This window comes from Zalophus californianus, chromosome 8, assembly GCF_009762305.2.
Source record: "Zalophus californianus isolate mZalCal1 chromosome 8, mZalCal1.pri.v2, whole genome shotgun sequence".
In the NCBI taxonomy this organism is placed as follows: domain Eukaryota; kingdom Metazoa; phylum Chordata; class Mammalia; order Carnivora; family Otariidae; genus Zalophus; species Zalophus californianus.
In genome coordinates this window covers 76,563,498-76,589,384 of record NC_045602.1, presented here as the reverse complement: position 1 = coordinate 76,589,384, position 25,887 = coordinate 76,563,498, and the positions used below count along the sequence as shown (strand labels likewise).

The 25,887-nt window shown below is 45.8% G+C and overlaps 1 protein-coding gene across 8 annotated transcripts in view; it reads right to left on the bottom strand.

Annotated features, from left to right (window-relative positions):
* THADA (THADA armadillo repeat containing) overlaps positions 1-25,887 on the bottom strand; it is a 324,153-nt gene that overhangs the window by 48,910 nt on the left and 249,356 nt on the right. For 7 of the 8 annotated variants that reach the window (XM_027621844.2, XM_027621847.2, XM_027621842.2 and 4 more), the window contains 5 exons: positions 11,696-12,075; positions 10,979-11,097; positions 10,564-10,636; positions 7,363-7,516; positions 5,621-5,752 (listed from right to left, as the gene is read on the bottom strand). In XM_027621844.2, coding sequence (XP_027477645.1) covers positions 5,621-5,752; positions 7,363-7,516; positions 10,564-10,636; positions 10,979-11,097; positions 11,696-12,075 — 858 coding nt within the window. Of the gene's footprint in view, positions 1-3,114; positions 4,795-5,620; positions 5,753-7,362; positions 7,517-10,563; positions 10,637-10,978; positions 11,098-11,695; positions 12,076-25,887 lie in introns of those variants that run through there. The other variant, XM_027621849.2, reaches the window with a different exon arrangement.

The following is a 25,887-nucleotide window of genomic DNA, read 5'->3' as shown; positions in this document are numbered from 1 at the left end:
AGCCGAGGCCCCACAGCTCCGGGGCTTTGCTGACCAGGCGTCACCGCGGGGCCGCTGTGTAATGTCAAAGTGACCCGGCCTCCCTCCCGGCCTGCTCAAGGCTCGGAGCCTGTGAGAAGTGTTGGCGCTGTCATGCCGTCTCCCGGGCTCTGCGTGGGTGGCAGCTGTGTATGGTGCACGTGTGCGAGGGGGCAGGGGCGCGGGTGCTGGGGGAGGAACACGGTTTGGGGGAACCTGGGCAGACGTTAGGTCTTTTCTTCTCCACTGTGCCCTAGGCCAGATGACCTGCAATTCTGCCCACCAAGCTAACTGCCAAGGCCCTGTCCTCTAACCTCTGAGTCTCAGTTTTTCTACCTTCTGCTCCTGGCCTGCTCTTGCCTTCCTGGTAAGCTCCGCTGTGACTCTGGCGTCTCTGGGGGTCCTCATGCCGAGCACAGAGACTCTTGCTATGTCTCCCGGGTGACCCAGGGCTGTGGTCCCTGCAGTCCCGGGCTGGCTCCCTGGCCCCGCAGTCTGAGACCCAGACCTGAGCGGTAAGGGTGAGGAAGGGCTGCCAACTCTTCGCCTGCAAGACCCGGATGGTGGGTCACTCAGGCCTGCCGCTCCGGTTGCCCCTGGAGCTCATTCTTGCACGGAGGGCCAGGCTGCCTGTTCTGGGGCACTTCCTTGGTTCAGAGGGCACTCTAATCTCCTTAGGAACTTGGGGCAGACCAGACAGTTACTGACTGTTAGGCAGCCTACCCTGGTCAAAGAGCAGTCCATCAACACAGATTGAGCACCCACAGTATACCTAATTGGGAGAGGGTCTAGCTCTTGGGCTAGTTGGAAGACAAAGCTACATGAAGACAGTAGACCATGAAGGGCGAGGTGGGGTGAGACAAATACGGCAGGGGTTCAGAGAAGGGGAGATCCTGGGAAGCTGGGGTGGTGGAGGTGGGATTGAATGTGTCACCACAAAAGATTTCTATCTGACAGGATGGGCAGAAGCTTTACATGATTTTTTGTGGATAGGAGGCCTGGTGCTTCTCTTCCCCTGCATGTGTGCGTGCGTGCATGTGTGTGTGTGTATGCGCCTGTCTCTCTTTCTTAAAAGTCCTTTATACTTTCTGGGGCACCTGGGTGGTTCAGTCGTTAAGCGTCTGCCTTCGGCTCAGGTCATGATCCCAGAGTCCTGGGATCGAGCCCCACATCGCGCTCTCTGCTCAGCGGGAAGCCTGCTTCTCCCTCTCCCACTCCCCCAGCTTGTGTTCCCTCTCTTGCTGTCTCTCTGTCAAATAAATAAATAAAATCTTAAAAAAAAAAAAAGTCCTTTATACTTTTTACACGAGAAGTTGCTACCAAGAAGTCATCCTTCTTGAACCTAAACACTGACAATGGGTACGGGGTCTGGAGGCCCTCTAATTTCTCCCCTGCTGCTTTTACCCAGAAGTCTGTCTGCCTAACTTGAGAATCACACAAATTTAGTGAGTTAAATGTACAGACTGTCCGGGTTGGTACCACCCCCTCCCCTCGCCCCCACACCCAGTGGAAGTCCTTGTTCGAGTGGAACCCAACATGAAATCCTGATGTGAACGGAACAGACATGAGTGAGTTGCTCGGGCGAGAATCAGGAGCCCAGGGAAGCAGGAATCGCCGAGCTGATGGCTTTGAGTGTCTCCTGCTCTGGAAATGACAGCTCTTTCCAGAGCATTTCAAGGCTGGAAGTAAGGTTAGAGCAGGGAAAGGAGTAGGTGGAGCCTCACCTGGAGCCCTGTCTGTACCCTTTCTTGTCCTAGCTGCAAATTTCAATCCCCTATTCCTGAGTCCAGAAATGCCATTTCTGCTGTCCCTCTCGGTACTCTGTGGCTGATCTAGGAGTAGGGAGGTGGGGCGGGTTGTGCTTGCAAAGCTGAGGGAGCCTTGGGGGTGCTCAGAGCAGTGTTGACGGGCTGTGGGTTTCACCTTCCAGGTGACCAGGTGGGAAGGAGCACATGCACGAGGTCAGCAGGCAAAAAAGGTGAACAATAAATCCACTCTCACATGAGGGCTATCTAAGCAAGGGGTTATTTTCCCCAGGCCTCCCAGAATCATTAACCAATGGACACCACAAATCTATACCTGAAGCCAGCCGTGCGCAAGGGGACATGCTAGGGATGCAGTCTGAACGACGGGTTTAATGCTTGGCTCTTCTGTAGTATCGAGTACCTGTGCCAGGGCTCCCAGGAGAACCGGGCAGTGTGCTGGGCAGGGCAGTTCATTCTGTTCCCACAGCAGATAAAGGCCCCCTTTTGCCCTCTCAGTTTCCAGCACCCATTTCCCCAAGGTCTAGGGAATCCTCTGTCCCAGATCACAGTGCCTTGTGGCCTCTAAGCACCCTTCCTGATCCCTGGTAGTTTCACTTCCTAGAAGGTGATGGCTTAACTGCTTACATCGGTGCCAGAGGCACGTCTAGGCGTTTCTTCAGAGATACCTCATGGGTTTGAGGCTGTGAAGGCCCCTCTGCTTTCCCTTGTCTCCCATCTCCCACCAGCACCAGCAGTCCATCTGCCATGCTCTCCCACCCCGTCCCCACCGACAGCGGCTCGCGACCCGCTCCTGGCTTGTCTCCCGGCCGAAGGTCTCCCTCCAGGCCGTCACGCATACTGCTGCTGGAAAGAGCACCCCAGACAAGATGCTGGCAACACTGCTCCCCCACTGAATGCCCTCTCCAGCCCCGCATTACCTACAGAAGGAGGTCCTTCACTTGGTGTTCAGAGTCACCCCAAGAGTGCGTGCCCCTGCCTTTCTGGCTTTATCTCCCACCCCACTCCCCTGGCCTCAGCCTGTGTTCTGGCCACCGTGCCCCCCAGTCAGCTCCCAAGTTCTCCCCAACTCCAAGTTCTGGCTCTAGCTTCTTCTTCTGCGTTGAAATGCTCCCGTCTGTGTCCCATTTACCCGGTCTTTTGGGCCAGCCCCACTCTCGGGGGGTTGGGGGGGGCGGTCAGATTATCCACCTAGACCACACAATCAAGATGCACCTTGCACGTCCCTGTGCCCCCAGCACACTATCAGACAATGTACATGCAAAGCTCTCTGTCCACATCCAGCCCTCACTGATAGGATGGGGTCTCAGAGGCAGGGAGTCCTTGTGTTTTATTCTTAGGAGGAAAAGTGAGAATTTTTTTTAACAATATTTAGCCTTCTCAAAGAAGACATTAAATATTACCATGATTTAATAATAATATTTTACTATGGCGTTCATTAGACCATTGATTTGGGGACAAAATTAAGGACACGTATTTTCAAGCTATTCAAGACTCAAAAGTGATAATTAACTCTGAACACCGCAGAGCAAACCATTAGTAGTATAGTCTACAAAAATCCCTGCATGCTGAAGGAATGAGAAAAGTTACCATCAGCCACTTGATATCCTCAAGAAATGTCAAAACAAGACAATATTGTTCTTGTGTGTCAGCTGGCTGAACTTCTGACTAAAGCAAAAAATCAGGAGTGTTCCTCAGCCTTCAGCTACTTTTCGTCCCAGACAGGAAGATGTATATTTTTTGCTTGAGAAAATCAAGCTGTATTACGGAGTTCTGTCTAAGCATTGCCACCAGGCTGAACAAGGAACACATGAGGAAGTCCTGAGAGACTGTCCCCACATAGTGACATTACATTGCTGTGACCTTTGAGGAATCTGGCTTGGGTTTGATTTTTTTGGGGATGTAAAAATTGACTCAAAATGAGTTAAAAAAAAGGGGGGGGTTGGCAGGATATTTTCAAATAACTTAGGGGAAAGGAGTCACAGAGGGGGCTGAATTGTTGGGAAACCAGTCAGATGGTCTAGCAATATAGGCTGTGTTGGGTGTTTTCAAGTTGTGGAACTGGATTTTTAAAACATTTTATTCTGAAATAATTTCAAATATACAGAAAAGATGCAAGTATAGTAACTCCATATCTGTGTTTACTATTTACACACACACATAATTATTTTTCCTGAACCATCTGAGGGTATGTAACAGGTGGCGTGCCTCTTTGACCCCTTAATATTTCAGTTGTGTGTGTCCTAAGAACAAAATAGTATCTTACAAAACCACAGTACAGTTATCAAATTCAGGAAATTTAAAATTGATTAATCTACAGACAATATTTCAATATTGTCAGTTGTTCTAGAAATTTCCTATACGGCTTTTCATCCCTCTAGCACAGGATCTAGTCCAGGGTAACACACTACATTTCATTGTTATAGAATCCTTATCTTTTTCATACCTTAGATCCTCTTTTTATAGGCCAAGGTGAGGAATACAAAAGTAGGTAGCCTTTTACATTTATTTCCCTAAGAGGCTTTTACACATGGATTTTTACACGAGAAAGGCACTCAATATTTAATTATTGGTTTGTATTTCTTGAGGAAAAAATTTAAGCTACAAGGAGGAAGATCATGGCAATACACTTTTACTACAGGTGAACTTGGGGAAATTCTGAAAGAAATAGAAGTAGTCGGGTAACAACTATCAGGATCAGGAGGGGATAAGTCCACTGATAATTCCAGTATGCCATAACCTTTCCCATTTTTGGTGGAGAGGGTACTAGAGAAATCTTGTGAGTATTGTATTCCACCAAATATTTACTGAGCACTTGCTGGGTGCTCTGTGTGTCCTTCTAAGGGAAACACGTATTCAGAAAAAGGAATGAATCACTAACGGTGGAATTACAGATCCAGGAACTCGGACGGGCCAGGAAGCTGGTGGGGAGAGGGCTTCTTGCAGATCACTCCCAGAATCAAACTGCATGTCTTCCCACTGAGAGGCAAAGCAGGTCCCGACCAAACCTGCTCTGGAGCAGCATCACCAAAAGATTATTCAAAAACCAGCTTCTCCCACATATGCCATGACAACAGAGGACTCTAGAATGCGGACGTTCATATTCCAAGGGAAGCCTCCAGGATCCCCAGCCACTGGGACAAGGAGCCCCGACTCAGTTACAAACCCTGTGTGGCCACTCCCACTCCCATTCTGCTGTCCATTCTGCTCAGCCTGTGACCTCTTGCCTCCAAATGCTGTTCCTGCTTCTCCTCAGGATGGCAGACCCAGAGATCCTTCCTGACAACCCAAGTGCAGGGAATGCAAGTCCACCAGAGCAGACATCCTCCCAGCTGGCCACCTCTCCAGAGGTGTGACCCTGCTTCTACTCCTAGCTAACCTGACTCACACTCATCTGTTTCTGTCACATGTGAAAACTAAGAGAAGTACAAAATGATAGATCTATGATTCCCGGGTTATGTAACCACACAGATAATCATGACTTAGCCTTATTTTAAAAAGGATGACAACGTAACTAGCTAACAGCACTGTTGATTAGATTTCTCTTTGAAGATGATTTTTCTCTATGATGTCCTAGATATCAGGGGTCAGCAAACTATGGCTAGCAGATCAAATCTGGACAGCTGCCTGTTTTTGTACATAAAGCTTTACTGGAACACAGTCATGCCCACATGTTTACCTACTGTTTAGGGCTGCTTTCCCACTAACACAGCAGAGTGGAGACAGAAACCGAATGGCCAAGAACGGTTAAAATATTCACTCTCTGGCTGTTTACAGAAAAAGTGTACCAACTCTGTCCGAGAACAATAAGGCACTGCTGAGGGGTAAGAATGAGGTACCTGTTGATTGGTAGGTATTTCCTTGTGACATGGCAGTCACTACAGTTCCCGTGGCTGCATCTCGGACGGCTTGCTCCTCACTCTGCAGGAGGGTGAGGACACATCTCCAGAGAGCAAGTGTATCCTGCAATCCTAAGAAGACCAAAAGGAATTCAAATTACCTACGGTTCAATTTACAAGCAGGTACAAATACTGCTTTAAATCCATGGTGGTGGTGGTGGGGCGCGCCTCAGTGGCTCAGCTGGTTAAGCGTCTGCCTTCCGCTCAGGTCATGATCTCAGGGTCCTGGGACTGAGTCCTGCATCGGGCTCCCTGCTCAGTGGGGCGTCTGCTTCTCCCTCTCCATCTGACCCTCCCCCCTGCCCATGTTCTTTCTCAAATAAATAAATAAAATCTTTAAAAATAAATAAATAAATCCACGGTGGAAGAGAGTAGTCTTTAAATGAGCAACAGTCATGCCTTTCTTCCTGGGTATTTCAAGAAAGGAAGACTTGGCAGTCAGATTAACAGTGGAAGAGAGAGGGCCTTTGGGGGCAGGTTTGGAAATATCTGTCTTTTTGGGGGGAAGGCTTCTGGAGGCAAGCAGCCCTAGGCAAGGCCCCCTGGAAGGTGTGGCCCAGCTGACTAAGGCCCTGGGCCCAGCTGTCCACAATGATTCACGATTCTTAGGAATGAAACTGTATGCATTAAGAATGCTTTGGGGGAAACAAGCCCAGTGTTGATTTGAGTGACTGCCTGAGCTTATAAATTCTGAAAGCAAGATTATACTTTGGTGGGGGTAAGCACTGAAAAGGGGAGGGAACCACAGAGGATAGCCGGTGCCAGGTCCATGTGGGGCCCACTCTCTGACCACCACTGCCCTTGGGCAGGAGCTCTGTGTGGTCCCTGTGCTAGGCGCTGCTGGGGACAACGGGGCAGGAAAAGACAGTACGTGCCCCTGAGCGACGGAAGGAGCATCAAGTCAAGGACACAAGGCAAGGAGAAGTCAGGGATGGAAATGGCCGGCAGTGCCTCACAGCAGGGAAAGATCACGGTGGACTGGTGTGCCGGAGGCAGACTTCATGAGGGAGGCGACAGGTGGGCAGGGCCTCACAGAAAGGAAGTGTGTTGTCTAGGGGGTAGGCCCAGGCTTGGGCAGGGTCACAACAGGAGACCCACAGGGGACCACCACTCATCACCCCTAGCCTTTCAATGGGGGACCTGCCCTGTCCTAAGAACTCTCCTTCGACTACACTCTCCCTTGTCTGCCCGCAGGGAACCTCGTACCAGAGACACCAGTGCGCTAGTCATACCAAGACGTGAGTTCCCTACCGATGATGCACAGAGCCTGTGCTGGGGAGTGGTGGCCGACGAGCAGGGAGGGCTGGCCAGGGCACAGAGCCACGGGATAGGGTGTTTAGATTTTATCCTGAAGGCAATCGGAACCCACTCAAAGGCTTTAAGTAGCGGAGTGAAATGATCAGTTCTGTATTTCAGAAAGACCGCACGAGTTTTTGGAAGTATAAGGAGAATGGCTTTGGGGGTAAGATGGAAAGAAAGGAGGCCAGTTAAGAGGCTGTTGGTGAAAAATGGGGAATTCGGAGGGTAGGGGGAACACATTTGAGAGATGCAAAGGTACAGTGCACACAGTCGGTTTTCATCTTCCCTCCTTTTTTATCCTGGAGTACCTATTAGTGCTTTTAGCTCTTTGGTACACTGGACCTCGGACCTCAGATCCCCCACCCCCGGCCTGGTGCACTTACCAAGAACGGGATGGAGGCTGGTGAGCAAGAACGGTGTGGTGCGGGTGAGGGCTTCAGCAGCAGCCAGCCTGGACTCTGTGGGAAGGTGTTCTCCACAGGAGAAGGCGACCAACTGAACCCACGACTTCAGTGTGGGGGCCACCGAGTCCCTGGTCTGAAAGCACAAAGCGTATGGCAGGTCCGCAGGGGCAGTTAGGGGCTGACATGGAATTAGGTCTGAGCCACATACACCACACTGGATGTGCAAATTAGCTCTTACCGCAGGGGAAGAAAAGTTTTCTAGTTGTTTTTCCAACCCAACTAGGGAGAAATAAACAAGCCCAGGGAAGAAAATGTGACTTGTCTTTCAGTAATACTGAGTCACTAGAACTAGCAAGAAAGTTCCTGGAGTCTTTCTGATGCAAATCAAGGTATCAGAACATTGGCGTATTTGATAGCTTCGGTAAAGACAAGCCTTCTGGGGAAAGACTGTGGTAGCAAATAATACTGTTGTCTCCCATAGCAAGATGCTCCTTCTATCTTTAGTAACAGAACCTCAAATTTTGGGCTGGGCATAAAGACTACATTTCCCAGATCCCCTTTCACTTGGGAGTAATATATGATTAAGTTCTGACTAACGGTGTATTATTTTTAGGTCATGCCTTAGGAAACAGATGTGACCTTTACTTCCCAGGTTTCTCTTTCCTGCTAGCTGAACAAGGACAAGATGGTGGAAGCTGGAGCAACCATTTGGGACCATAAGATGGAAGCCATGTTGAAAACAGCAGAATAAGCTACAAGGGTCTGGGGACCCAATACTGTCATGCCACCATATCTGCTTTGACTGCTGTGATCTGGTTTAAGCCACTGTATTTATGAGTTTCTGCTATAACATTTAAAGCAGCATCCTAACTAACATTATTGTTTAAACAAAGCTCTATTCTTCTATAGTAACAGCTTTTTTTTATTGAGATACAATTCACATGCCATACAATTCACCCATTTAAAGTATATAGTTGAGTTCTTAGTATATTCACAGGTTTGTACAACCATTACCACAGTCAATTTTAGAACATTTTCATCACCAAAAAGAGAAATCCCTAGTTAACCTCCCCCACCCTGTCATCCTGTCAGCTCCCAGCCCTAAACCACTAATCTACTTTCTGTCCCTATGGATTTGTCTATTCTGGACATTCCATATAAACTGAACCATAGAATACGTGGTCTTTTGTGACAGGCTTCTTTCATTTAGCATATTTTTAAGGTTCATCCACGTTATAGATGTATCAGCACTTTATTTTTTGTGACTGAATAATATTGTTTTGAGTGGACATACCACATTTTGTTTACCCATTCATCAGTGGATGGACAATGGATTGTTTCCGTCTTTTAAACCCTGGTTTTCTACGTATTCTAGAAAGGGGATTATTGTTCCAAATGTACTTTACTTCCCGTATCAAAGAAGCCTCTTTAATTGTTCAAAATTACCATCGGTGGGCCTCTGTGGAACTAAACTGATGAGCATCTTAGACCTTGAGGAAGAGGCCGACTCCCAATGTACAAAGAAACCCAGGTCTTCCTGGGAACTTCTTTTATGCATTTCTCTACGGTTTTGTTAATTTTTCTCTCCCTGGAAAACTCCCAATTTTTACCAAATACTGCTTCATTCAAGTACCAAGCAGTGCCTCTAAGATGCACATGAATACTCGTTAAAAATGTCTGTGGATGAGAACGAGGTCTTTTGGCAGATGGGACAGGCTGCCCTGTGACTGCTTTCTTAGAACTTGTTTTTTTCCCTCTGGGCTATAGTTTTTTTTCAGCAAATCCTCTCCCTTCCTACAAACCTCTCCCCTTCAAACCCCCAACACACACTACTGACTTTTTTTTGGCTCTTTGTCCTTCCTGGTGACCAGCCAGCTTTGGCCCCCTGGCCTGCCTCTGAATGCCCCACATTAACAGTGGATCTGCTTAGCTCTCACCCTCTGTCCCCTCTGCCCAGCCACCACTCTCTGAATACAACCACCTTCTCTGTGAAGTCTTCTCCTTAGCAGCCCTGCACTCCCTTCCTCCTCTGGATTCCTCCGGCCTCCTCCCTAGCAGGGCATTTAATGTCACGATCTAATGCTCCTCCTTGCTTATGACACTGTCCCTCCATCCTTGTTCATCTCCCGATCTCCCGCACCTCTGGCTGTGCTGCTTTACCGTAAGGAACTGGAACCCGTGATGTTAGCTGCCACCATCACAGTGTGGTCACGTGTAACCAGGAGCTTCAGGTAATATTACTGTAGTATCGACTGCCTTCTACTTATAATAATACTCTGATAGGGACACCTTTCTTATGCCCCTAAGTATACATGTATTTGTCTTAAGGCATCTTCCCAGGAAGCTGTTTTGGTTACTTTGGTTCCATCTTTCCCCCAAAGGACATGTGAGACAGAGGGGGCACATCCAGGCCTCCATACAAAGCCAGCTGGGGCCATATTCTGGGGGAATAGTTAAGCCTTAGGGATGTATTTTCATACTTAGTTGGCCAGGGTGCAATCCCAGGGACTTGCTCACTCGCTCTTTGAAAAAAGAGTCTAGCTAGAAAACTAGGACAAAAAAAAAGGGTGTGTGTGTGTGTGTGTGTGTGTGTGTGTGTGTGTGTGTGTGTGTGTGTGTTATGTTACCCTTATGGACTCAAATCAAGCATGCCATGCCCAGGAAAAAAGGGTGTGTGTGTGTGTGTGTGTGTGTGTGTGTGTGTGTGTGTGTGTGTGTGTGTGTGTGTGTTATGTTACCCTTATGGACTCAAATCAAGCATGCCATGCCCAGGAAAAAAGGGTGTGTGTGTGTGTGTGTGTGTGTGTGTGTGTGTGTGTGTGTGTGTGTGTGTGTGTGTGTTATGTTACCCTTATGGACTCAAATCAAGCATGCCATGTGTGTGTGTGTGTGTGTGTGTGTGTGTGTGTGTGTGTGTGTGTGTTATGTTACCCTTATGGACTCAAATCAAGCATGCCATGCCCAGGACAAGAGAAAAGAAATGCTGATGGTGGTGCTCAGAAAATTCTACAGAAGTTACACCCAAAGTGAAACACCCACATGAATAACATTTTTGTAGCGGCGACACATACATGCCCCAGTGATTCTGCTTTGCTGAGACAGTTCACTTTCACTGACGCCTTCCTGGTAAATAAGAGCACGAAGACCCAGACCCTAGGCCACAGGCCCAGTCAGCCTTACCTCCTCACACGTCTGCAGGTGGTGGGCGATCACTCTGGAGGCAAGTCTCAGAGCTACACTTTGAATTTCAGACCTAGAAAAAGTCAGCCAAAAACACAGAAATAAAACCAAATGTACTTTGTATACAGATGGGTTTTTGTCAATAGTCTGTAATCTATGCCATTGTGAATGGTGGACATGCTCACCTCAGGGCCATACAAATGCCATCAGAAGTGATTACCTTTTGGTTATTAATGTGAAAACTCTGACATCATTCTATGGCTTGAGCTTAGAACATGCTCCTAGGCTGAGATTTAGAAGGAAACACAGGACCTAAGCCCTTCGGCAAGGACCGTGCCCGGATTCACTACGTGACTGACTGCTGGGACAGACCCTACATCATGCTGGGGTTGCACGGGGAGCACTGGGGGCAAACCTTTCATTGGAAGCAATATCCATTGTCCAGATCAGGAACTCCTTTGGGGTGAGGTGAATACAGTCCTCCGTCTGGGGAAGCCACTCGCTGGGGTCCATGCAATGGAGAATCTTCAGTATCTGTGTGTATCAGATCCATGGGAAAAAAAATACTCAGGAAAAAGTCTCCAGAAGCCAAATAATCATCACCTGTACCAATAAAGGGGTCTAGCTTTCAAAAAGCATCACTGACTTCTTATTTCCGCCTTAATATTTTTGGGAGACCAAGACAGGGTGGAGCAGTGACACACCCAGGGGACCTTAGTGACCTGGGATCAGAGTCTAGATGCCCCGATTCCTAGGCTAGTGCTCTTTCCTTTTGATGATGCTTTCTAGGTGGCCATCTGTCCCCAAACAGCCATGTTGACAAAGACGACCCTCTACCACATTCTACAGCCAATTTTCAGGGCTGCATTTCTTAGAGCGCTGATGGCTTACTCCCAACCTCTATCTTGGCCATCATCATTACCATTGTCATCACTTTTTTTAGTGCCCTTCCATGCACGAAGCCATGACAAGCACTATACAAAGAGAGTCCTTGCCCACTGGATGTGGCATCTCCTTCCTATTGCTCCTGGGGAAGCCCAACCCAGTCCTGCCTACGTGATCTTGTTACAGCGAGCTTGCCAAAAAGCAAGGGGCGCAGAAGGGAAAATGGTCAGTACACCAGAGACTTTACCTTGCAGAAGCACTCTGGGTGATTTTCCTTCATAGCCAACATCAAGAATGTCCCTCCCATATTCCACAGCAAGGGTGGCAGTCCCTTCTCTCCTAATCCAGAGGCTGCTGTCGAGAACCTTTCCAGCAGGGCATCTAACGTCAGCAGGCGCACTTCAGGGAAAGAAGACTCCAACAGCTGAGAGAAGAAGATGGGAATGGTCCCTGCCTGCTCTCCAGCTTGGGCCGCCACAGCCCATGCTGTGGCGATGGCTAGTTTGGTGAGGCTCTGGAGGTACTGGGGCAGGCCTGGCACTGTGAAGGTATAGGGGAATCCCGTTATCAGCTCTGATCCTGAGATGATCCTTCTGACGTCCTCCCAGAAGCTAAGATGCTCCGCAGCTAAAAAAGCAAAAAAGTGAAGGGAAAGAGGTAATTACTTTATTCAAAGTTCCACAAAAGTTCAGTGGAGAATGCAAGGCGCTGGGTACATGGGGTGGGACTACCATATGCCTTTCTTTTTTTTTTTTTTTTTTTTAAGATTTTATTTATTTATTGGACAGAGAGAGACAGCGAGAGCAGGAACACAAGCAGGGGGAGTGGGAGAGGGAGAAGCAGGCCTCCCGCTGAGCAGGGAGCCCGACGTGGGACTCGATCCCAGGACCCTGGCATCATGACCTGAGCCGAAGGCAGACGCCCAACGACTGAGCCACCCAGGCGCCCTACCATATGCCTTTCTTGAATAGATTTCACACGAATGATGTGATAAGAGACTAGCCCACTTAGGTTCAGAAGTCTGAAGGCATGAACCAGAAGTCTGAACCTAAGTGGTTAGTCACTTATTACATTTGCCCAGAGGCAATTTCTGTTTAGGTAATTCATAATGTTTCCCCTAGAGGGACAAAGGGCATTGCTATCAGAAAATGTGCTCCTGGCACCCCTCCCCAACACTTAATAGGTATGAACTCAGGGACCTCCCGACTCACTAAGCCTTAGAGTTGAGCAGGACATCTAGTCCAAACTTCCTTTAGGGGCTCAGATCCCCCTATAGCACCTTTCTTCGGAGGCTCCTGATCCACCCCTACAGTGACTCGGAGCTCACAAGACAGACCTCCTATTCCATTGTTAGGAGAGCTAAGTATCACCAAGTTCTTTTGAGGCTTTCTACTCACTGGCCTAATTCTGCATTTTTGAGGTTCTCAGTGAACCCTTCGGGCATGATAGCCCCCATCTTCTCCAGATGAAACACCCCTACTTCCTTCAACTACTCCCCATATGGTGGGGTTCGTCTTCTCTTAATAGTCTAGCTGCCCTCCTCTGGACATGCTTCACCCCTCTTAAGGTCTGGTGCCGTAGAATGGAACATGACTCTCCCATGTGGTATGACCACAGGACGATGACTTTCCCTGTTCTGACACCAGGTTACTGGAGTTGCATCACACTGTTGACTCATGGAGCTTAAAGTCAACTGAAACCACAGCCTTTCTTTTTTTACATGGTCTACTGAGCGTGGTGAATCATCTTTCTCCCACCTTGTACTCAGTCCTTAATCGGGACTTGTTTTCTTTGTTTGTTTGTTTTAAACCCAAGTAGAACCACTGTTAAATTTTATCTCCCTGTTAAGTTTTATGGTCTCCCTTTTAGATTGCCAAGATCTTTTTGTATTCTCACTTCTGATCAAAAAAACACTCATTGCCTGCTTACTATGTGCTGGGTGCTAAATAAAATAAGAACACCTTAAGGAGTTTCTAGTCTAGTTTGAGAGCGAGAAATGAATGACCAGGTAATTCCAATACAGTGGTGTAAATGATAATCTGAGTCTTCAAGGGGAAGGGAGGGGAGAATGTATTGGAGCATTGAAGGCAGAGCAAAGGTCCAAAGGCATGAACCAGAATGGACCATGTAGGGAACAACAGGCAGTCTGATATCACTACAGCATGGAGTTCAAGGTGGGGAACAGCAAGAGATAAGGCTAGAGAAGTATCGTGGCCAAGACATTCAGAACCTCCTAGGCCATGCGAAGGAGCCTGGACATTCTTCTGGAGGCAAGGGAATGCCACTGGGGGGTTACTTCAAGCAACAAGGTCAGGCAGTAGTCTAGGAGAGAAATGATGAAGGAAGGAAGGGATAGGGAGGAGAAGATGTATTTGAGAAGCCAGTGAGGGAGTAAAATGGGCAGCACTGGGTGACTAACTGTGGGAGGAGTCTTCGGTACGTCCCAGAACCCCGATGCTCCATACAACACATTCATCATCCAATAGTTGTATAAACCTCAACGTGACAAGCATGCCATAAAAGCCTGCAATCAAATACTTACTGAAACTGTGGACTGGACCAGTGTGGAAGGCAGAGGGCATCGGTGAGTGTTAGAAGTAGCTCCCTGCCCCGTCCCCCGCCTACTCCAAACTCTCACCAATTCATTACCAGTTATCAATCCTCCTAACTTGACCATCCTGTGTACGGAATTCCATCTACAAGAACATCGGGATAGACTTCATCAGGGGCCTGGCTGAAATTTAGGTATCTCTTAACTTGGTGAACACTACTGACTTCTAGAAAACTATCATAAACAATAATAGAAACATAAAAGATTACGGTAATAAAAAAAACACTTGAAATTGCAAAATCTCATAGGCTTGCAATAATTCAGGAATTAAAAACATAGAGTGTTCATGTTACACATCAAATTGTTACAAAAAGAAGTTTGCCCCAAGAGGCAAGGTGGGGGCTCAAGCTCCAGTATGACTGGGCCTCCTGGGGGACACCATCCACCATCTGCCAACTGTGGTTGCAGACACACTTCTGCTCTTAACTCAGAGTCTGCGGAAGTCCAAGTTCAAGTAGGAGGGCAGCCATCTTTATAAAGCGGCAAGAAAGCCCCAGGTAGTTGGGATCTTCAACCTCTGTGTCACCATCTCTATTTTCAATGCCTAAAAACCTATCCCAGTACAATTTAGTAATGACACCACCACACCATATGGTCTCCAGGTACCACGTCCCTACCCTTCCCACCTACTGCTGCCTCAGGACAACACTGTCTTAAAAATTTCATTTGTTTGGCAAGGAGTCAGAAACATGGCTCAGATTCTGCTCTTTAAAATGTAATTAAAAACAGGAAGAACTGTCTAGGCCATTCTGGATAATTTTCAGAGGAACCTGTTATCTGAACGAGAGATATTCCAGGCAGAGTGCATTGTTCACTGGACTCAAGAGCCAGGCACGCAGACCCATTTTCTTCCTCTAGGGCCTTGAGGAAGGATGACACCATCAAGAACCCAGGGACTGAAGGCACTGGCCCAAACACAGGAAAGATGGGGGACAGGCTTAGGAAGGGCTCCTTTGGGACTTCTTAGCCTACACTGCCTGTGGAGTTCAGTGCAATGTCATAAGCATTCACTGAGCATATATTAGGTACTTTGGGAGAGGGAGATTCAGAGTTGAGAAAGAAAAATTACTTGCTATCAAAAAGCTTTACAACTAAGCTTTTTGGGAGGATAAAGACAGCTACAAAAAGTACAAAATGCTTAGTGCCCTAAAATTGTTAGTGAGAAAAGCTAGATTTATGTGCCATGCACTACCGAATGTTATATACCCATTATTCAATGCTAGGAATAATTACTTTTAGAATTGACACTTGAGTACTATTCTAAGCACCTCAACAAGTATTAACTCATTTGAAGAAGTAGGGGCTAGTATTTTTTTTATAAAGATTTTATTTATTTATTTGAGAGAGAGAGCACGAGAGAGAGCATGAGAGGGAAGAGGGTCAGAGGGAGAAGCAGACTCCCTGCTGAGCAGGGAGCCCGATGCAGGACTTGATCCCGGGACTCCAGGATCATGACCTGAGCCGAAGGCAGTTGCTTAACCAACTGAGCCACCCAGGCACCCAGTAGGTGCTAGTATTATTTCCATTTTACAGATGAGGAAACAAGAGAGGTTAAGTTACTTGCCCAAGGTTGCCCGGGACGGGAGGTAAAGAGAATATATGAGCCATAAGAAAGACCAAAATAAATGTGACAGGCACTTATTTTCTATGGGAAAAGACAAAATAAAAGATTTCAGGAGGGAATACAATTTAAGATGGGCCCTGCAGGCTGCCCAGTGGTGCCTGACTGGGGGAGGAAAGGGCAAATGCTCTAGGGGAAGTTAAGAGACAAAGACTGGGGCGCCTGGGTGGCTCAGGTGGTTAAGCATCTACCTTCAGCTCAGGTCATGATCTCAGGGTCCTGGGATCGAGCCCCGCTTCTGCCTCTCTCCCCTGCTCGAGGTCTCTCTCGCGCTCTCTCTCTTAAATAAATAAAATCTTAAAAAAAAAAGAGAGAGCGAGAGAGAGAGAGCAAGACAAAGAGTGACCTGTGAATAGGTCTGCTGAATTGATGTGTCAGCAGAGGAACTGTCAGGTCAGGGCTACAAGCTAGGAAATAACCGAATGACATTCATTTAGACACTTTCTCCTAGCTGCTCAGGAAACAAACAAACAAGCAAACAAAAAACAAAAACAAAAACTTTGTTGTGCACTCAGACCCAAAGAGATGATCTAAAGCAGAGTTTCTTCAACTGGAGAACTGGAGTAAGCCTCAGAATCACCTGGAGGGCTTGCTAACCCATAGACCGCTGCCAAGGCCTCACCCTCCAAGTGTCAGATTCGGGAGGTCTGTAAAGGAGGCTGAGTTTGCATTTCTAATAGGCTCCCAGGTGATGCTGCTGCTGCTGCTGGGCCAGGTGCTTGAAAACCACTGCCCTCAAGTGATGTTTCGTAACCAAAGCTTATTAAAACCACACGTACCTGAATCCCACGCTTGCATACTCGGAGTCAGCTGGCTTGAGGTGGGCACAGACACCTGGAGTCTTAAGAAGCCAACGGCTAATTCTGCTCTGTACCCCAGCTGAGAACAATGCTCCTAAGACTCGACCTTCATAGGGGCCTGTTGGATTTCTGGGTAGGGAGGTAGGGGTTTGCAGTCCCAAGCAGAGCACAGCTGACTCCAGCCCAGTGGTTTGCCAGAGTGAAGGACTAGAAAATTCCCCCACACCCCCTTTCTCTTACAAATAAAAACATCAAAGGAGGGAAAACCACCAAGAATTCAGAAGAATGACTAAGCACTAGAATAAAGGCCCCTGGCAGGCAGGCAGTCCTCAATGCCCGCTCACTAGGTGCAGGCTCTGTTCTCAGTCTAGGATTTCGCAGTGAAACAGACCAGGCTCTGTTCTCATGGCGTTGCCATGTAGGTGAGGCCCCCAGACCACCCCCTGTGCCTACACCGAGGGGCTCTTGAGCTGGAACCGGAGGCTGGAGTTAGAGCTAACAATACTGTCACATAAGCAGCTGCAGTGACTAGAGTTCTAGAAGAATCACCGTGGCAGGGGACACTTGACAGCTTGTGTGGGGCAAGTGGTTATAAAGGACCGGGTGAATCTGGGGTGATACTCCCAGGCTTGGCTGCCCCTGCTTTACCAGCTCTGCACCCCACAGCTGGTAGACAGAGTTCACCAAGTTGTTTCACAACCAGGACTTCTTCCTGGCCAAACACCGTTTTGTGTCCTATCCTACCAAATGCAATTTCCAAAGTCTAGATCAACATGGGGTGTTTCCTTCCATTTCCCTCAGTAACTGTTGTCCACAGCCCGCAAAAAACTGAGATCAGTTCTTCGATGGGATTCCCCAGTCTGAGGTTTAGCCCCTCTCTTCTTTGGAAGATAACATTTCTATTTGCAATTTCCATTTTGGTTGCTTTGGGTTTCTTCTTTCCGATCTTTCTTGGAAAGCCAAGGGTTCCGATGAAAAGAATCAAGTCCCTTCTCTTTAACGGCCCCATCTTATTTTTCAGAAATTAGACGATTTTTGCAAACTTACTGATTGGAGTTTCTTCCAGTCATCCTTGTATGGCAAGTCTTTGGACTTTCTCATCAGTGTGGTCATTTTAGTCACCCAAGTATGCATGACTGATTTTATTTATTTATTTTAAAGATTTTATTTATTTGAGAGAGAGAGAATGAGAGAGAGAGAGCATGAGAGGGAAGAGGGTCAGAGGGAGAAGCAGACTCCCTGCTGAGCAGGGAGCCCGATGTGGGACTCGATCCCGGGACTCCAAGATCATGACCTGAGCCAAAGGCAGTTGCTTAACCAACTGAGCCACCCAGGTGCCCTATGTATGACTGATTTTAAACATTAAATTTGATTTCATTTTTGAAATTAACTTTTTGTTTCTTTATAGCAAGCATGTTTCTAGCCTTCAAAGGAATGGCTTAATGGCTGGATTCACTCGGAAGGACAATACCTCCTGCTGTGTTAAGTCCTCGTTCAATGGAGAAATAATTCCCAAGTCTGGAATCTAAGGACCAAGAAAATGTCAAAAGCATTGTGACAATTCTCGCTCTCTCTCTCTCATGAATAAATAAATAAAAAGAGAAAAGGGCGCCTGGGTGGCTCAGTTGTTAAGGGCCTGCCTTCGGCTCAGGTCATGATCCTGGGGCCCTGGGATTGAGTGCCACATCGGGCTCCTTGCTCTGCGGGGAGTCTGCTTCTCCCTCTGCCTCTGCCATTCTCCCTCTCTCTCTGTCTCTCATGAATAAATAAATAAAATCTTAAAAAAAAAAAAAACATTGTGACAGACTGGTACACGTTGCCAACTTTTTATCGTGTCAAGGAAGGATGTTAAAAACCCACCATCAATTATCATTTTCATGAAAGAAAAGCTATCTTAACACCAAAAAAGGTAGTAAATCCATAGTGTCATCCTAAAAGGGTAGTTCTTTAAAGACATCCAGCGTTAAGAAAAATCTGCCATAGTATCCTTTGGTTATAGTCTGATTGTGAAAGCTTTGCCAGGGACCGGCATAAGGGAACTGCAGTTTTGGAGAAGCTGGTAACCGTTTCCTGAGTGTGATCTGTTTGGACAGCCTGACTACCCTGAACAGAGGTCTCCTACAGAGGAAGCACAGGGACTCCACTGAGTCCCTCAGGGCAGCGAGCAGATCGCCTCTGGTAATCTCAGATGAGTTATTTTAGCAGTTCTTGATTCTTTGGCAAGTTGCAGATTTCAGTGTTGTGTCCGCAACCTGAAGGGTGATTGCTTAAGTAACTGAATTTCAAAGCTGCCACTCCCTAACCAACCCAGGTAGGGTGCGAACATCAAGCCGGCTGCTGAAAAAGGATTTAAAAGCAGCACATATTTTGAGCAGGGACAGCGTCATATGTCACAATCCTGTTTTATTATTTAGGGAAGTCTGTCTTCTCCCCAGAGGAGGAACATAGCCTCGAAGGGCAGGCCTGTGGGTCATTCATCTTTGATTTTCTGAGCTACTCATATAGATTGGTTAAAATTTCTTTAAAAAAAAAAAATCAACATAATCTTAAAAGATGCATGTTAATCTAAATAGCCTTAATAAGGACATTCTGGGAAAAAACGTGGGATGATATCATTGCCACATAATTATGGATACAGTGGAGTTTCACCATAAGAGCATTTAATTTAGGTGAATTTAACTCGAAGTACTCAGCAGAGAGAGAGATCGGAAAATAACAATTATAAGAGGGTAGTTTCACCTGGCACCCTCGTCCCTGAGCATATTTCCAGAAGGGCAGTTGTACTGCTACCTCAGACCAGAGGTACTAAGATTTTAGTGTGCTCTCTTGCAGAGGTCCTGATTCAGTAGGTCTGGGGCAGGGCCCCCCGATGGCATTTCTAGCAAATTCCCAGGTGATGCTAATGCTGCTATGCAGGAACTCCATTTAATTAATTAATTAATTAATTAATTATGCAGGAACCGCCCAAGTTTTAGTGTTTAAGATTTAACAGCATGACTGACCAAGGTCCAAGATGTGTTACCGTGTTCAAGAAACTGGGGGGAGAATCACTCTACAGACTATATAGTACGTGGTAAGAAGAACGCACACTTTAGGGTAGAAAACCTGTCTACACACAGCAGTTGCTTCAAAAAGCCATTTGGTCTTCTCTCAGCTTGTGAAAATGGTGTTCTGGACTTCAGGGGGGGAATTAGACACCTGCTTCAACTCTTTGGTGTGGCAGGGACCTTTGTTTTCACCCACCAGCTCTTCCACCCCAGCCTGTGTCATGAGGTGTGCAATGTTTTTCTCCAGGTCGTCAATGCGACTGCTCATGTCATTAATTCTTCCAATGATCTGGTCGGACATGCTCTGAAATTTATCTTGCATCTGTTGCAGGAGTGTCTGCACCACCAAGGTGAGATCCCGCACGGTCTTGGGATCATTCTCGGCCATCTCCCCGGTTCCCAGCTTGGCAGCGAAGTCTCAACCGTCACCTACCAGGAACTCCATTTTAAAAACCACCCGAGCTCATCTGAGCTCATCTGTGCTCCTTGTGGTGTAAACACCTTGCCGTGTGGAAAGTGTGTGACTCTAGTGTTTGGCAGTGTTTGTTTCTGTACACCGCGGCCCCTAATCATTAAGTCAACCCCTTTGTCTAGTGTTCAGCCAAAATCTCCTGGCCTTTACCATTAAGTCATGAATCCAGATAGCCTGATTTTGTGCTGAACTGGCCAAAGTAAAATGGGCAAGAGGGAATAAGTGTGCGGGCCCAAAGACAGCATTTCCTTTACTCCGCAGTGATGGCTATAGGGGAAGCCAAAGCCCCAGTCATCACCATGAAGTTGTTCTACTTCTAAGTAGCAATGGGCACCCATGAGGAGGGAAGGATCCTTCCCAGGATTGAAAAGGCCAGCCAAACAGAAAAAAAGAGTTTCCCTGCTATGGAATAAGTCACTTAACTGGGATACTACTGTGTAAATGGCAATGAGATCGCTCATGCTCACTTGCCATGAGAATCAGCCTGAGTTTCTCCATTCTGCCTGACCTTGCACATGCTCCCTCTGCCTCAACTGAATGAGTGAATGAATGAATGAATGAATGGCTGCATTTCTCTTTCACATATTGAAAAGGCTCTGAACTGTCTGACACCAGTAGGTCAAGAAAAGTTCCAGAACCTCTACCCTCCTTAAAAAAGTAGGAGGTGAGAAAATATAAAACAGATTTCACCTTTAATGCAGAGCAAGGTGGCCAGTTTTTTCTATTTCAAAGAAGTGTAGCTCTGGTCCGAGAGATCTGTAATCAGATCCAACAAAAGTTCTTACCTCAAACAGTTGATAAACTGGTTCTAAAAATAATCACGGATGGTAATTTGTTCACTCTGTGAATGTTAATGTCCTGTTATGCAATTTGTCATTAAAAAAATATATCTGGGAAGCAAAGGAAACCATAGGAACTTCAACAATAACAACAACAACAAATCAACTGATTTAATAAATGTTGACTTCTCCTTATCGAAGGGAAATTCCATTCTTCTATTTACTCTTCGGTCCCTCCCAATACACTGTAATCCTGACCCCCGGGGCCCCTCCAACAACAAACGGGTAGGGTGACCAGGCGGAAGGATCAGGAGACTGTCTTGAGAAGCACGCTGAGCTGGTGCTGGCTGCTTAATTCTTGCCTTGTTTCCAGGGTTCTGAACCCCTTCAGGCCCTGCTGACACGGGTGTGGCCCTGACACACATCCCTTTGAAAATATTCCCTCCTTCCCTTGCCCCCAGTATATTTTCAAAGGCATGTATTTTTCAAGTACAGAATTCCTTAACCGCTGCTGGGGAAGGACGATGAGCTTCCAAGAAGACCATCTGAAAACCATCTTGTCACCCCGAGAAATAACATAATCCTTGGGCTTGGGAGCCTGCTCTGGGCGGGAGCTCTGAAAGGATTTGGGCCGGCTAAACATGAGCTCATCAGGCACCGGGTGGGACCAACTTTTACTTCTGGACTCCACCCACCATCCCATCCCTGCCTCGGCCCAACACAGGGGGGAAGTCAGGAAATGCTTGTGGATAAACACATGACAACCCAAAGACACAAACATAAAATTACTTCCAAGCAAACACTGTTTCTGGTTCTTTGTCAGTGAGAGGCTACTTGGGACAAGATTGGGAAATCAGGAATTTCCCTAGCACCACACCTTAGACATCCCTGCTTAGGTTTGCCTCCCCCACCCCCAAGAAAAGCCCTAAGGCGATGAGAAACAGAGTGAAACCAACTTGAGAGGAGGTAGCTGGCTGGGAAGGTTCCTTTAAGTAACTGGTGCTTAACTCTGTCACATCTCCTGTGATAAGAAAGAAGCGAGGAGCACCCACCTCTGTCCCTGCCTGTGCTACAGGTTACAGTTCCGAGGGAAACTGACTGTAAGGTTGCAGAAGTTCTGGCACTACTGGACTGCACACTAACACCTGTAGGAATGATGCTGTGAGGTACAGTTTGCAGCTGGCCAACCCCACAGAGTCTGGGGAATGCTATTTCTTGTGAAATCCAGCCCCAACGTGGAGGGAGGAGTTAAGTACCTTCTGCCGGGTGAGCACAGCACGTGAGCCTGGAAGTAAGTGTACCTGTCCGTGGGACCAGCAGGAGCTCTGTCTCCTGCTCTGGATGAGATGACCACTCACTTCTTTGTTTTTGCTACAGCTGCTTTTCTTCCAACGGTGGATTGTTCCTATCTTGGAACGTGACTTTTCAAGTTTCATTTTTTAAAAAAATTTTATTGGTTTATTTGAGAGAAAACACAAGTCAGGGGGTAGGGAGGGCCAGAGGGAAAAGCAGACTCCCTGCCGAGCAGGGAGCCCCTCGTGAGACTAGATCCCAGGACCCCTAAATCATGGCCTGAGCCAAAGGCAGCTTAACCGACTTGCGATACCCAGGTGCCCCCCATATTTTTTTGTGACCATCACCCCAGTCTTCAGAGGGCATTATCCCTATTTTACAGCTGAGGAATCGAGAGGCTTCAAAACAGTGATGGAAGTGATTTTCTACTGACTGAGCCAGCCAGGCGCCCCTAGAGTCCAACACTTAAAAGGAATAAAATAAATCCAATGCTCAACAACATGTCTGGTACCTAATAATCAGCATGCAAAAAAGGGGAAATACGATCCTCTAATAAAGAGACCCCCAAGTTACAATAATAATGGGAAGTAGAGACAAGGATATGATAACGGCTACTATAAACATGCTACATTTGGTCAAGAATCTAAAGGAAAATGGAACATGACGAAGAGAAATACGAAACATATTAAAGGGACATAAACTTTACAGAGATGAACAAGGTAACACCTGAAATAAATAAACACACTAGATGGGATTAGCAGATTAGACACTGCAAAAGATCAGTGAATTCAGAGACATAAATTAGAAGCTATCAAAAATGAAACACAGAAAAAAACCCCTAGAACATCAGTGATGTGTGGGACAACTTCCAGTGACCTAATATATATATAGTGGAACCCCAGAAAGGGAGGAAAAAGGGAAAGGGCTGGAAAAAATATTTGAGGGGTACCTGGGTGGCTCAGTTGGTTGGGCGGCTGCCTTCCGCTTGGGTCATGATCCCAGGGTCCTGGGATCGAGCCCCGCATCGGGCTCCCTGCTCTGTGGGAAGCCGGCTTCTCCCTCTCCCACTCCCCCTGCTTGTGTTCCCTCTCTCGCGCGCTCTCTCTCTCTGTCAATTAAATAAACAAATAAAATCTTAAAAAAAAAAGTACTTGAAGAAATACTGGGGCTGGAATAATTGGTTATTTGTATGCAAAAAATTAAAAAGAGAACTTCAACCTTAGGAGATAACATGAAAATTAGCTTGATGTCAATCAAAGATATAAATGTAAAACCTTAAATATAAAATTGTAGAAGAAAACATGAGTGAACATCTTTGTGACCCTGGGATAGGCAAAGGCTTCTTTACTAGGGCACAAAAAGCATAAAACAAAGAAATTGGACTTCATCAAAATTAAAAATGTTTGCTCTTCAAAAGACATTGTTAAGAAAATGAAAAGATAAACAATAGGTAGAAAATATCTGCAAAGTATTTCTTTGTATAAAGGACTTATATCCAGAATAAAGAACTTTCAATAATAAGACTCAACAATAAAATAAACAACTCTATTTTTTTTTTAAAGATTTTATTTATTTATTTGAGAGAGACAGAGAGAACACGCGAGCGGCAGGGAGGGGCAGAGGGAGAGGGAGAGGGAGAAGCAGACTTCCAGCTGAGCAGGGAGCCTGATATGGGGCTAGATCCCAGGACCCTGTGATCATGACGTGAGCCAAAGGCAGATGCTTAACTGACTGAGCCACCCGGGTGCCCCAACAACTCAATTTAAAAAAGAAATGTGAAAGAGATTTGAATAGACACTTTACCAAAAATATATAAGATGTTCAAAATAACTCGTCATTGGGAAATGCAAATTAAAATTACAATGAGATACCCTACACTCACTCAAATAGCTACTAGGGGGACAATACCAAGTCTAGGTGAGGATATAGAACAACCAGACCTCTCATACAGAGCTGGTAGGGATGCAAAGTGGTAAGCCCCTTTGGAAAATAAGTTTGGCAGTTTCTTGTAATCCTTATCATATGACCCAGCGATCACTTTCCTAGGTTTTACTTAAGAGAAATAAAAACATGACCACATGAATGCTCAGGGCCACATTATTCACAATCTCCAAAAGGTAGAAATGCTCAAATGTATTTCAACTGATGAGTTAATATAAACAAACCATGCATATAATGGAACACTACTCAGCAATAAAAAGTAATGGGTCACATCATATTAATAAAGGTAAAAAAAAATCACATGATCATCTCAATAGATATAGAAAAAGAGTATGATAAAATCCAACACCGTTTCATAGTAAAAACACTCAACAAACTAGAAATAAGGGCACTTCTTCGACCTGATAAAGTATATCTATGAAAAACCCACAGCTGACAACATGCTCGATGGTGAAAGATGGAAAGCTCTCTCCCCACAAGATCAAGAAAAAGACAAGAATGTCTGCTCTTGCCATTTTTATTTAACATTCAATTAGGCAATTAGAAAAATAAATAAAAGGCAGCCAGATTGGAAAGGAAGAAGTACAAACTATGTTGCACATAACATGATCTCGTTTATAGAAAATCCCAAGGAATCCATAAAAAAACCCCTAATAAATGACTTCAGTAAGGTTGTAGATAGATTAATAGACAAATATCAATTGTACTTCTATACAGTAGCAACAAACCATCCAAAATTGAAATTAAGAAAATAATTTCATTTACAACAGCATCAGAAAGAATAAAATAGGAATAAATTATTTAACAAAAGATGTTCATGATGCGTACACTGAAAACTACAAAACATCACTGAAAGAAGATCTAAATAAATGGAAGGACATCCTGTGTTCTGATCTGAAGTCCTCAAGACATAATATTGTTATAATGACAATACTCCTCAAATTGACCTACAGATTTAACACAATACCTATCAAGATCCTAGCTGGTTTTTCTTTCCTTTTTGCAGAAGTTGACAAACTGTTCCTAAGATTTGTTTGACAATGTAAGTGACCCAGCCAAAACAATCTCGAAACAGAACAAAGTTGGAGGGTTTACATCCTAATTTCAAAAGTTACTAGAAAGCAGTGATAGTCAAGACAGTATGGTTCTGGCATAAGGACAGACATATAGGTCAATGGAATAGAATTGAGAGTCCAGAAATAAATCCATATATTTATGGTCAATTGATATTTGACCAGGGTACTAAGACAATTCAATGAGGAAAGGATAATAAGTCTTTTCAACAAATAGTGCTGGAATAAATGCATAGCCACATGCAAAAGGATGCGGTTGGTTCTGTACCTCACACCAATTACAAAAATTCACTCAAAATGGATCAGAAACTGGGGCACCGGGGTGGTAGAGTCAGTTGAACGTCCAACACTTGATTTTGGCCCAGGTTGTGAGATTAAGCCCCGCAGCAGGCTCTGTGCTCAACATGGAGTCTGCTTGAGTCTCTCTCCCTCTGCCCCTTCCCACCGCTCACTCACTCTCTCTTTCTCTAAAATAAATAAATCTGAGAAAAAATGGATCAGAAACCTAATGTTAAGAGATAAAACTATAAAAGTCTTTAAAAGAAAACATGCGTACAAATCATCATGACCTTGGATTAGGCAATGGCTTCTTAGATTTGATGTCAAAAGCATAGGCAACAAAAGAAAAATAGATAAACTGGATGTCATCAAACCTAAAGACTCCTCTACATCAAAGGACATTATCAAGAAGATGAAAAGACAACCCACAGAATGGGAGAGAATAGTTGTGTATCATATATATCTGATAAGGGATTAATATCCAGAATATATAAAGAACTCTTATAACTCAAGAATAAAAAGA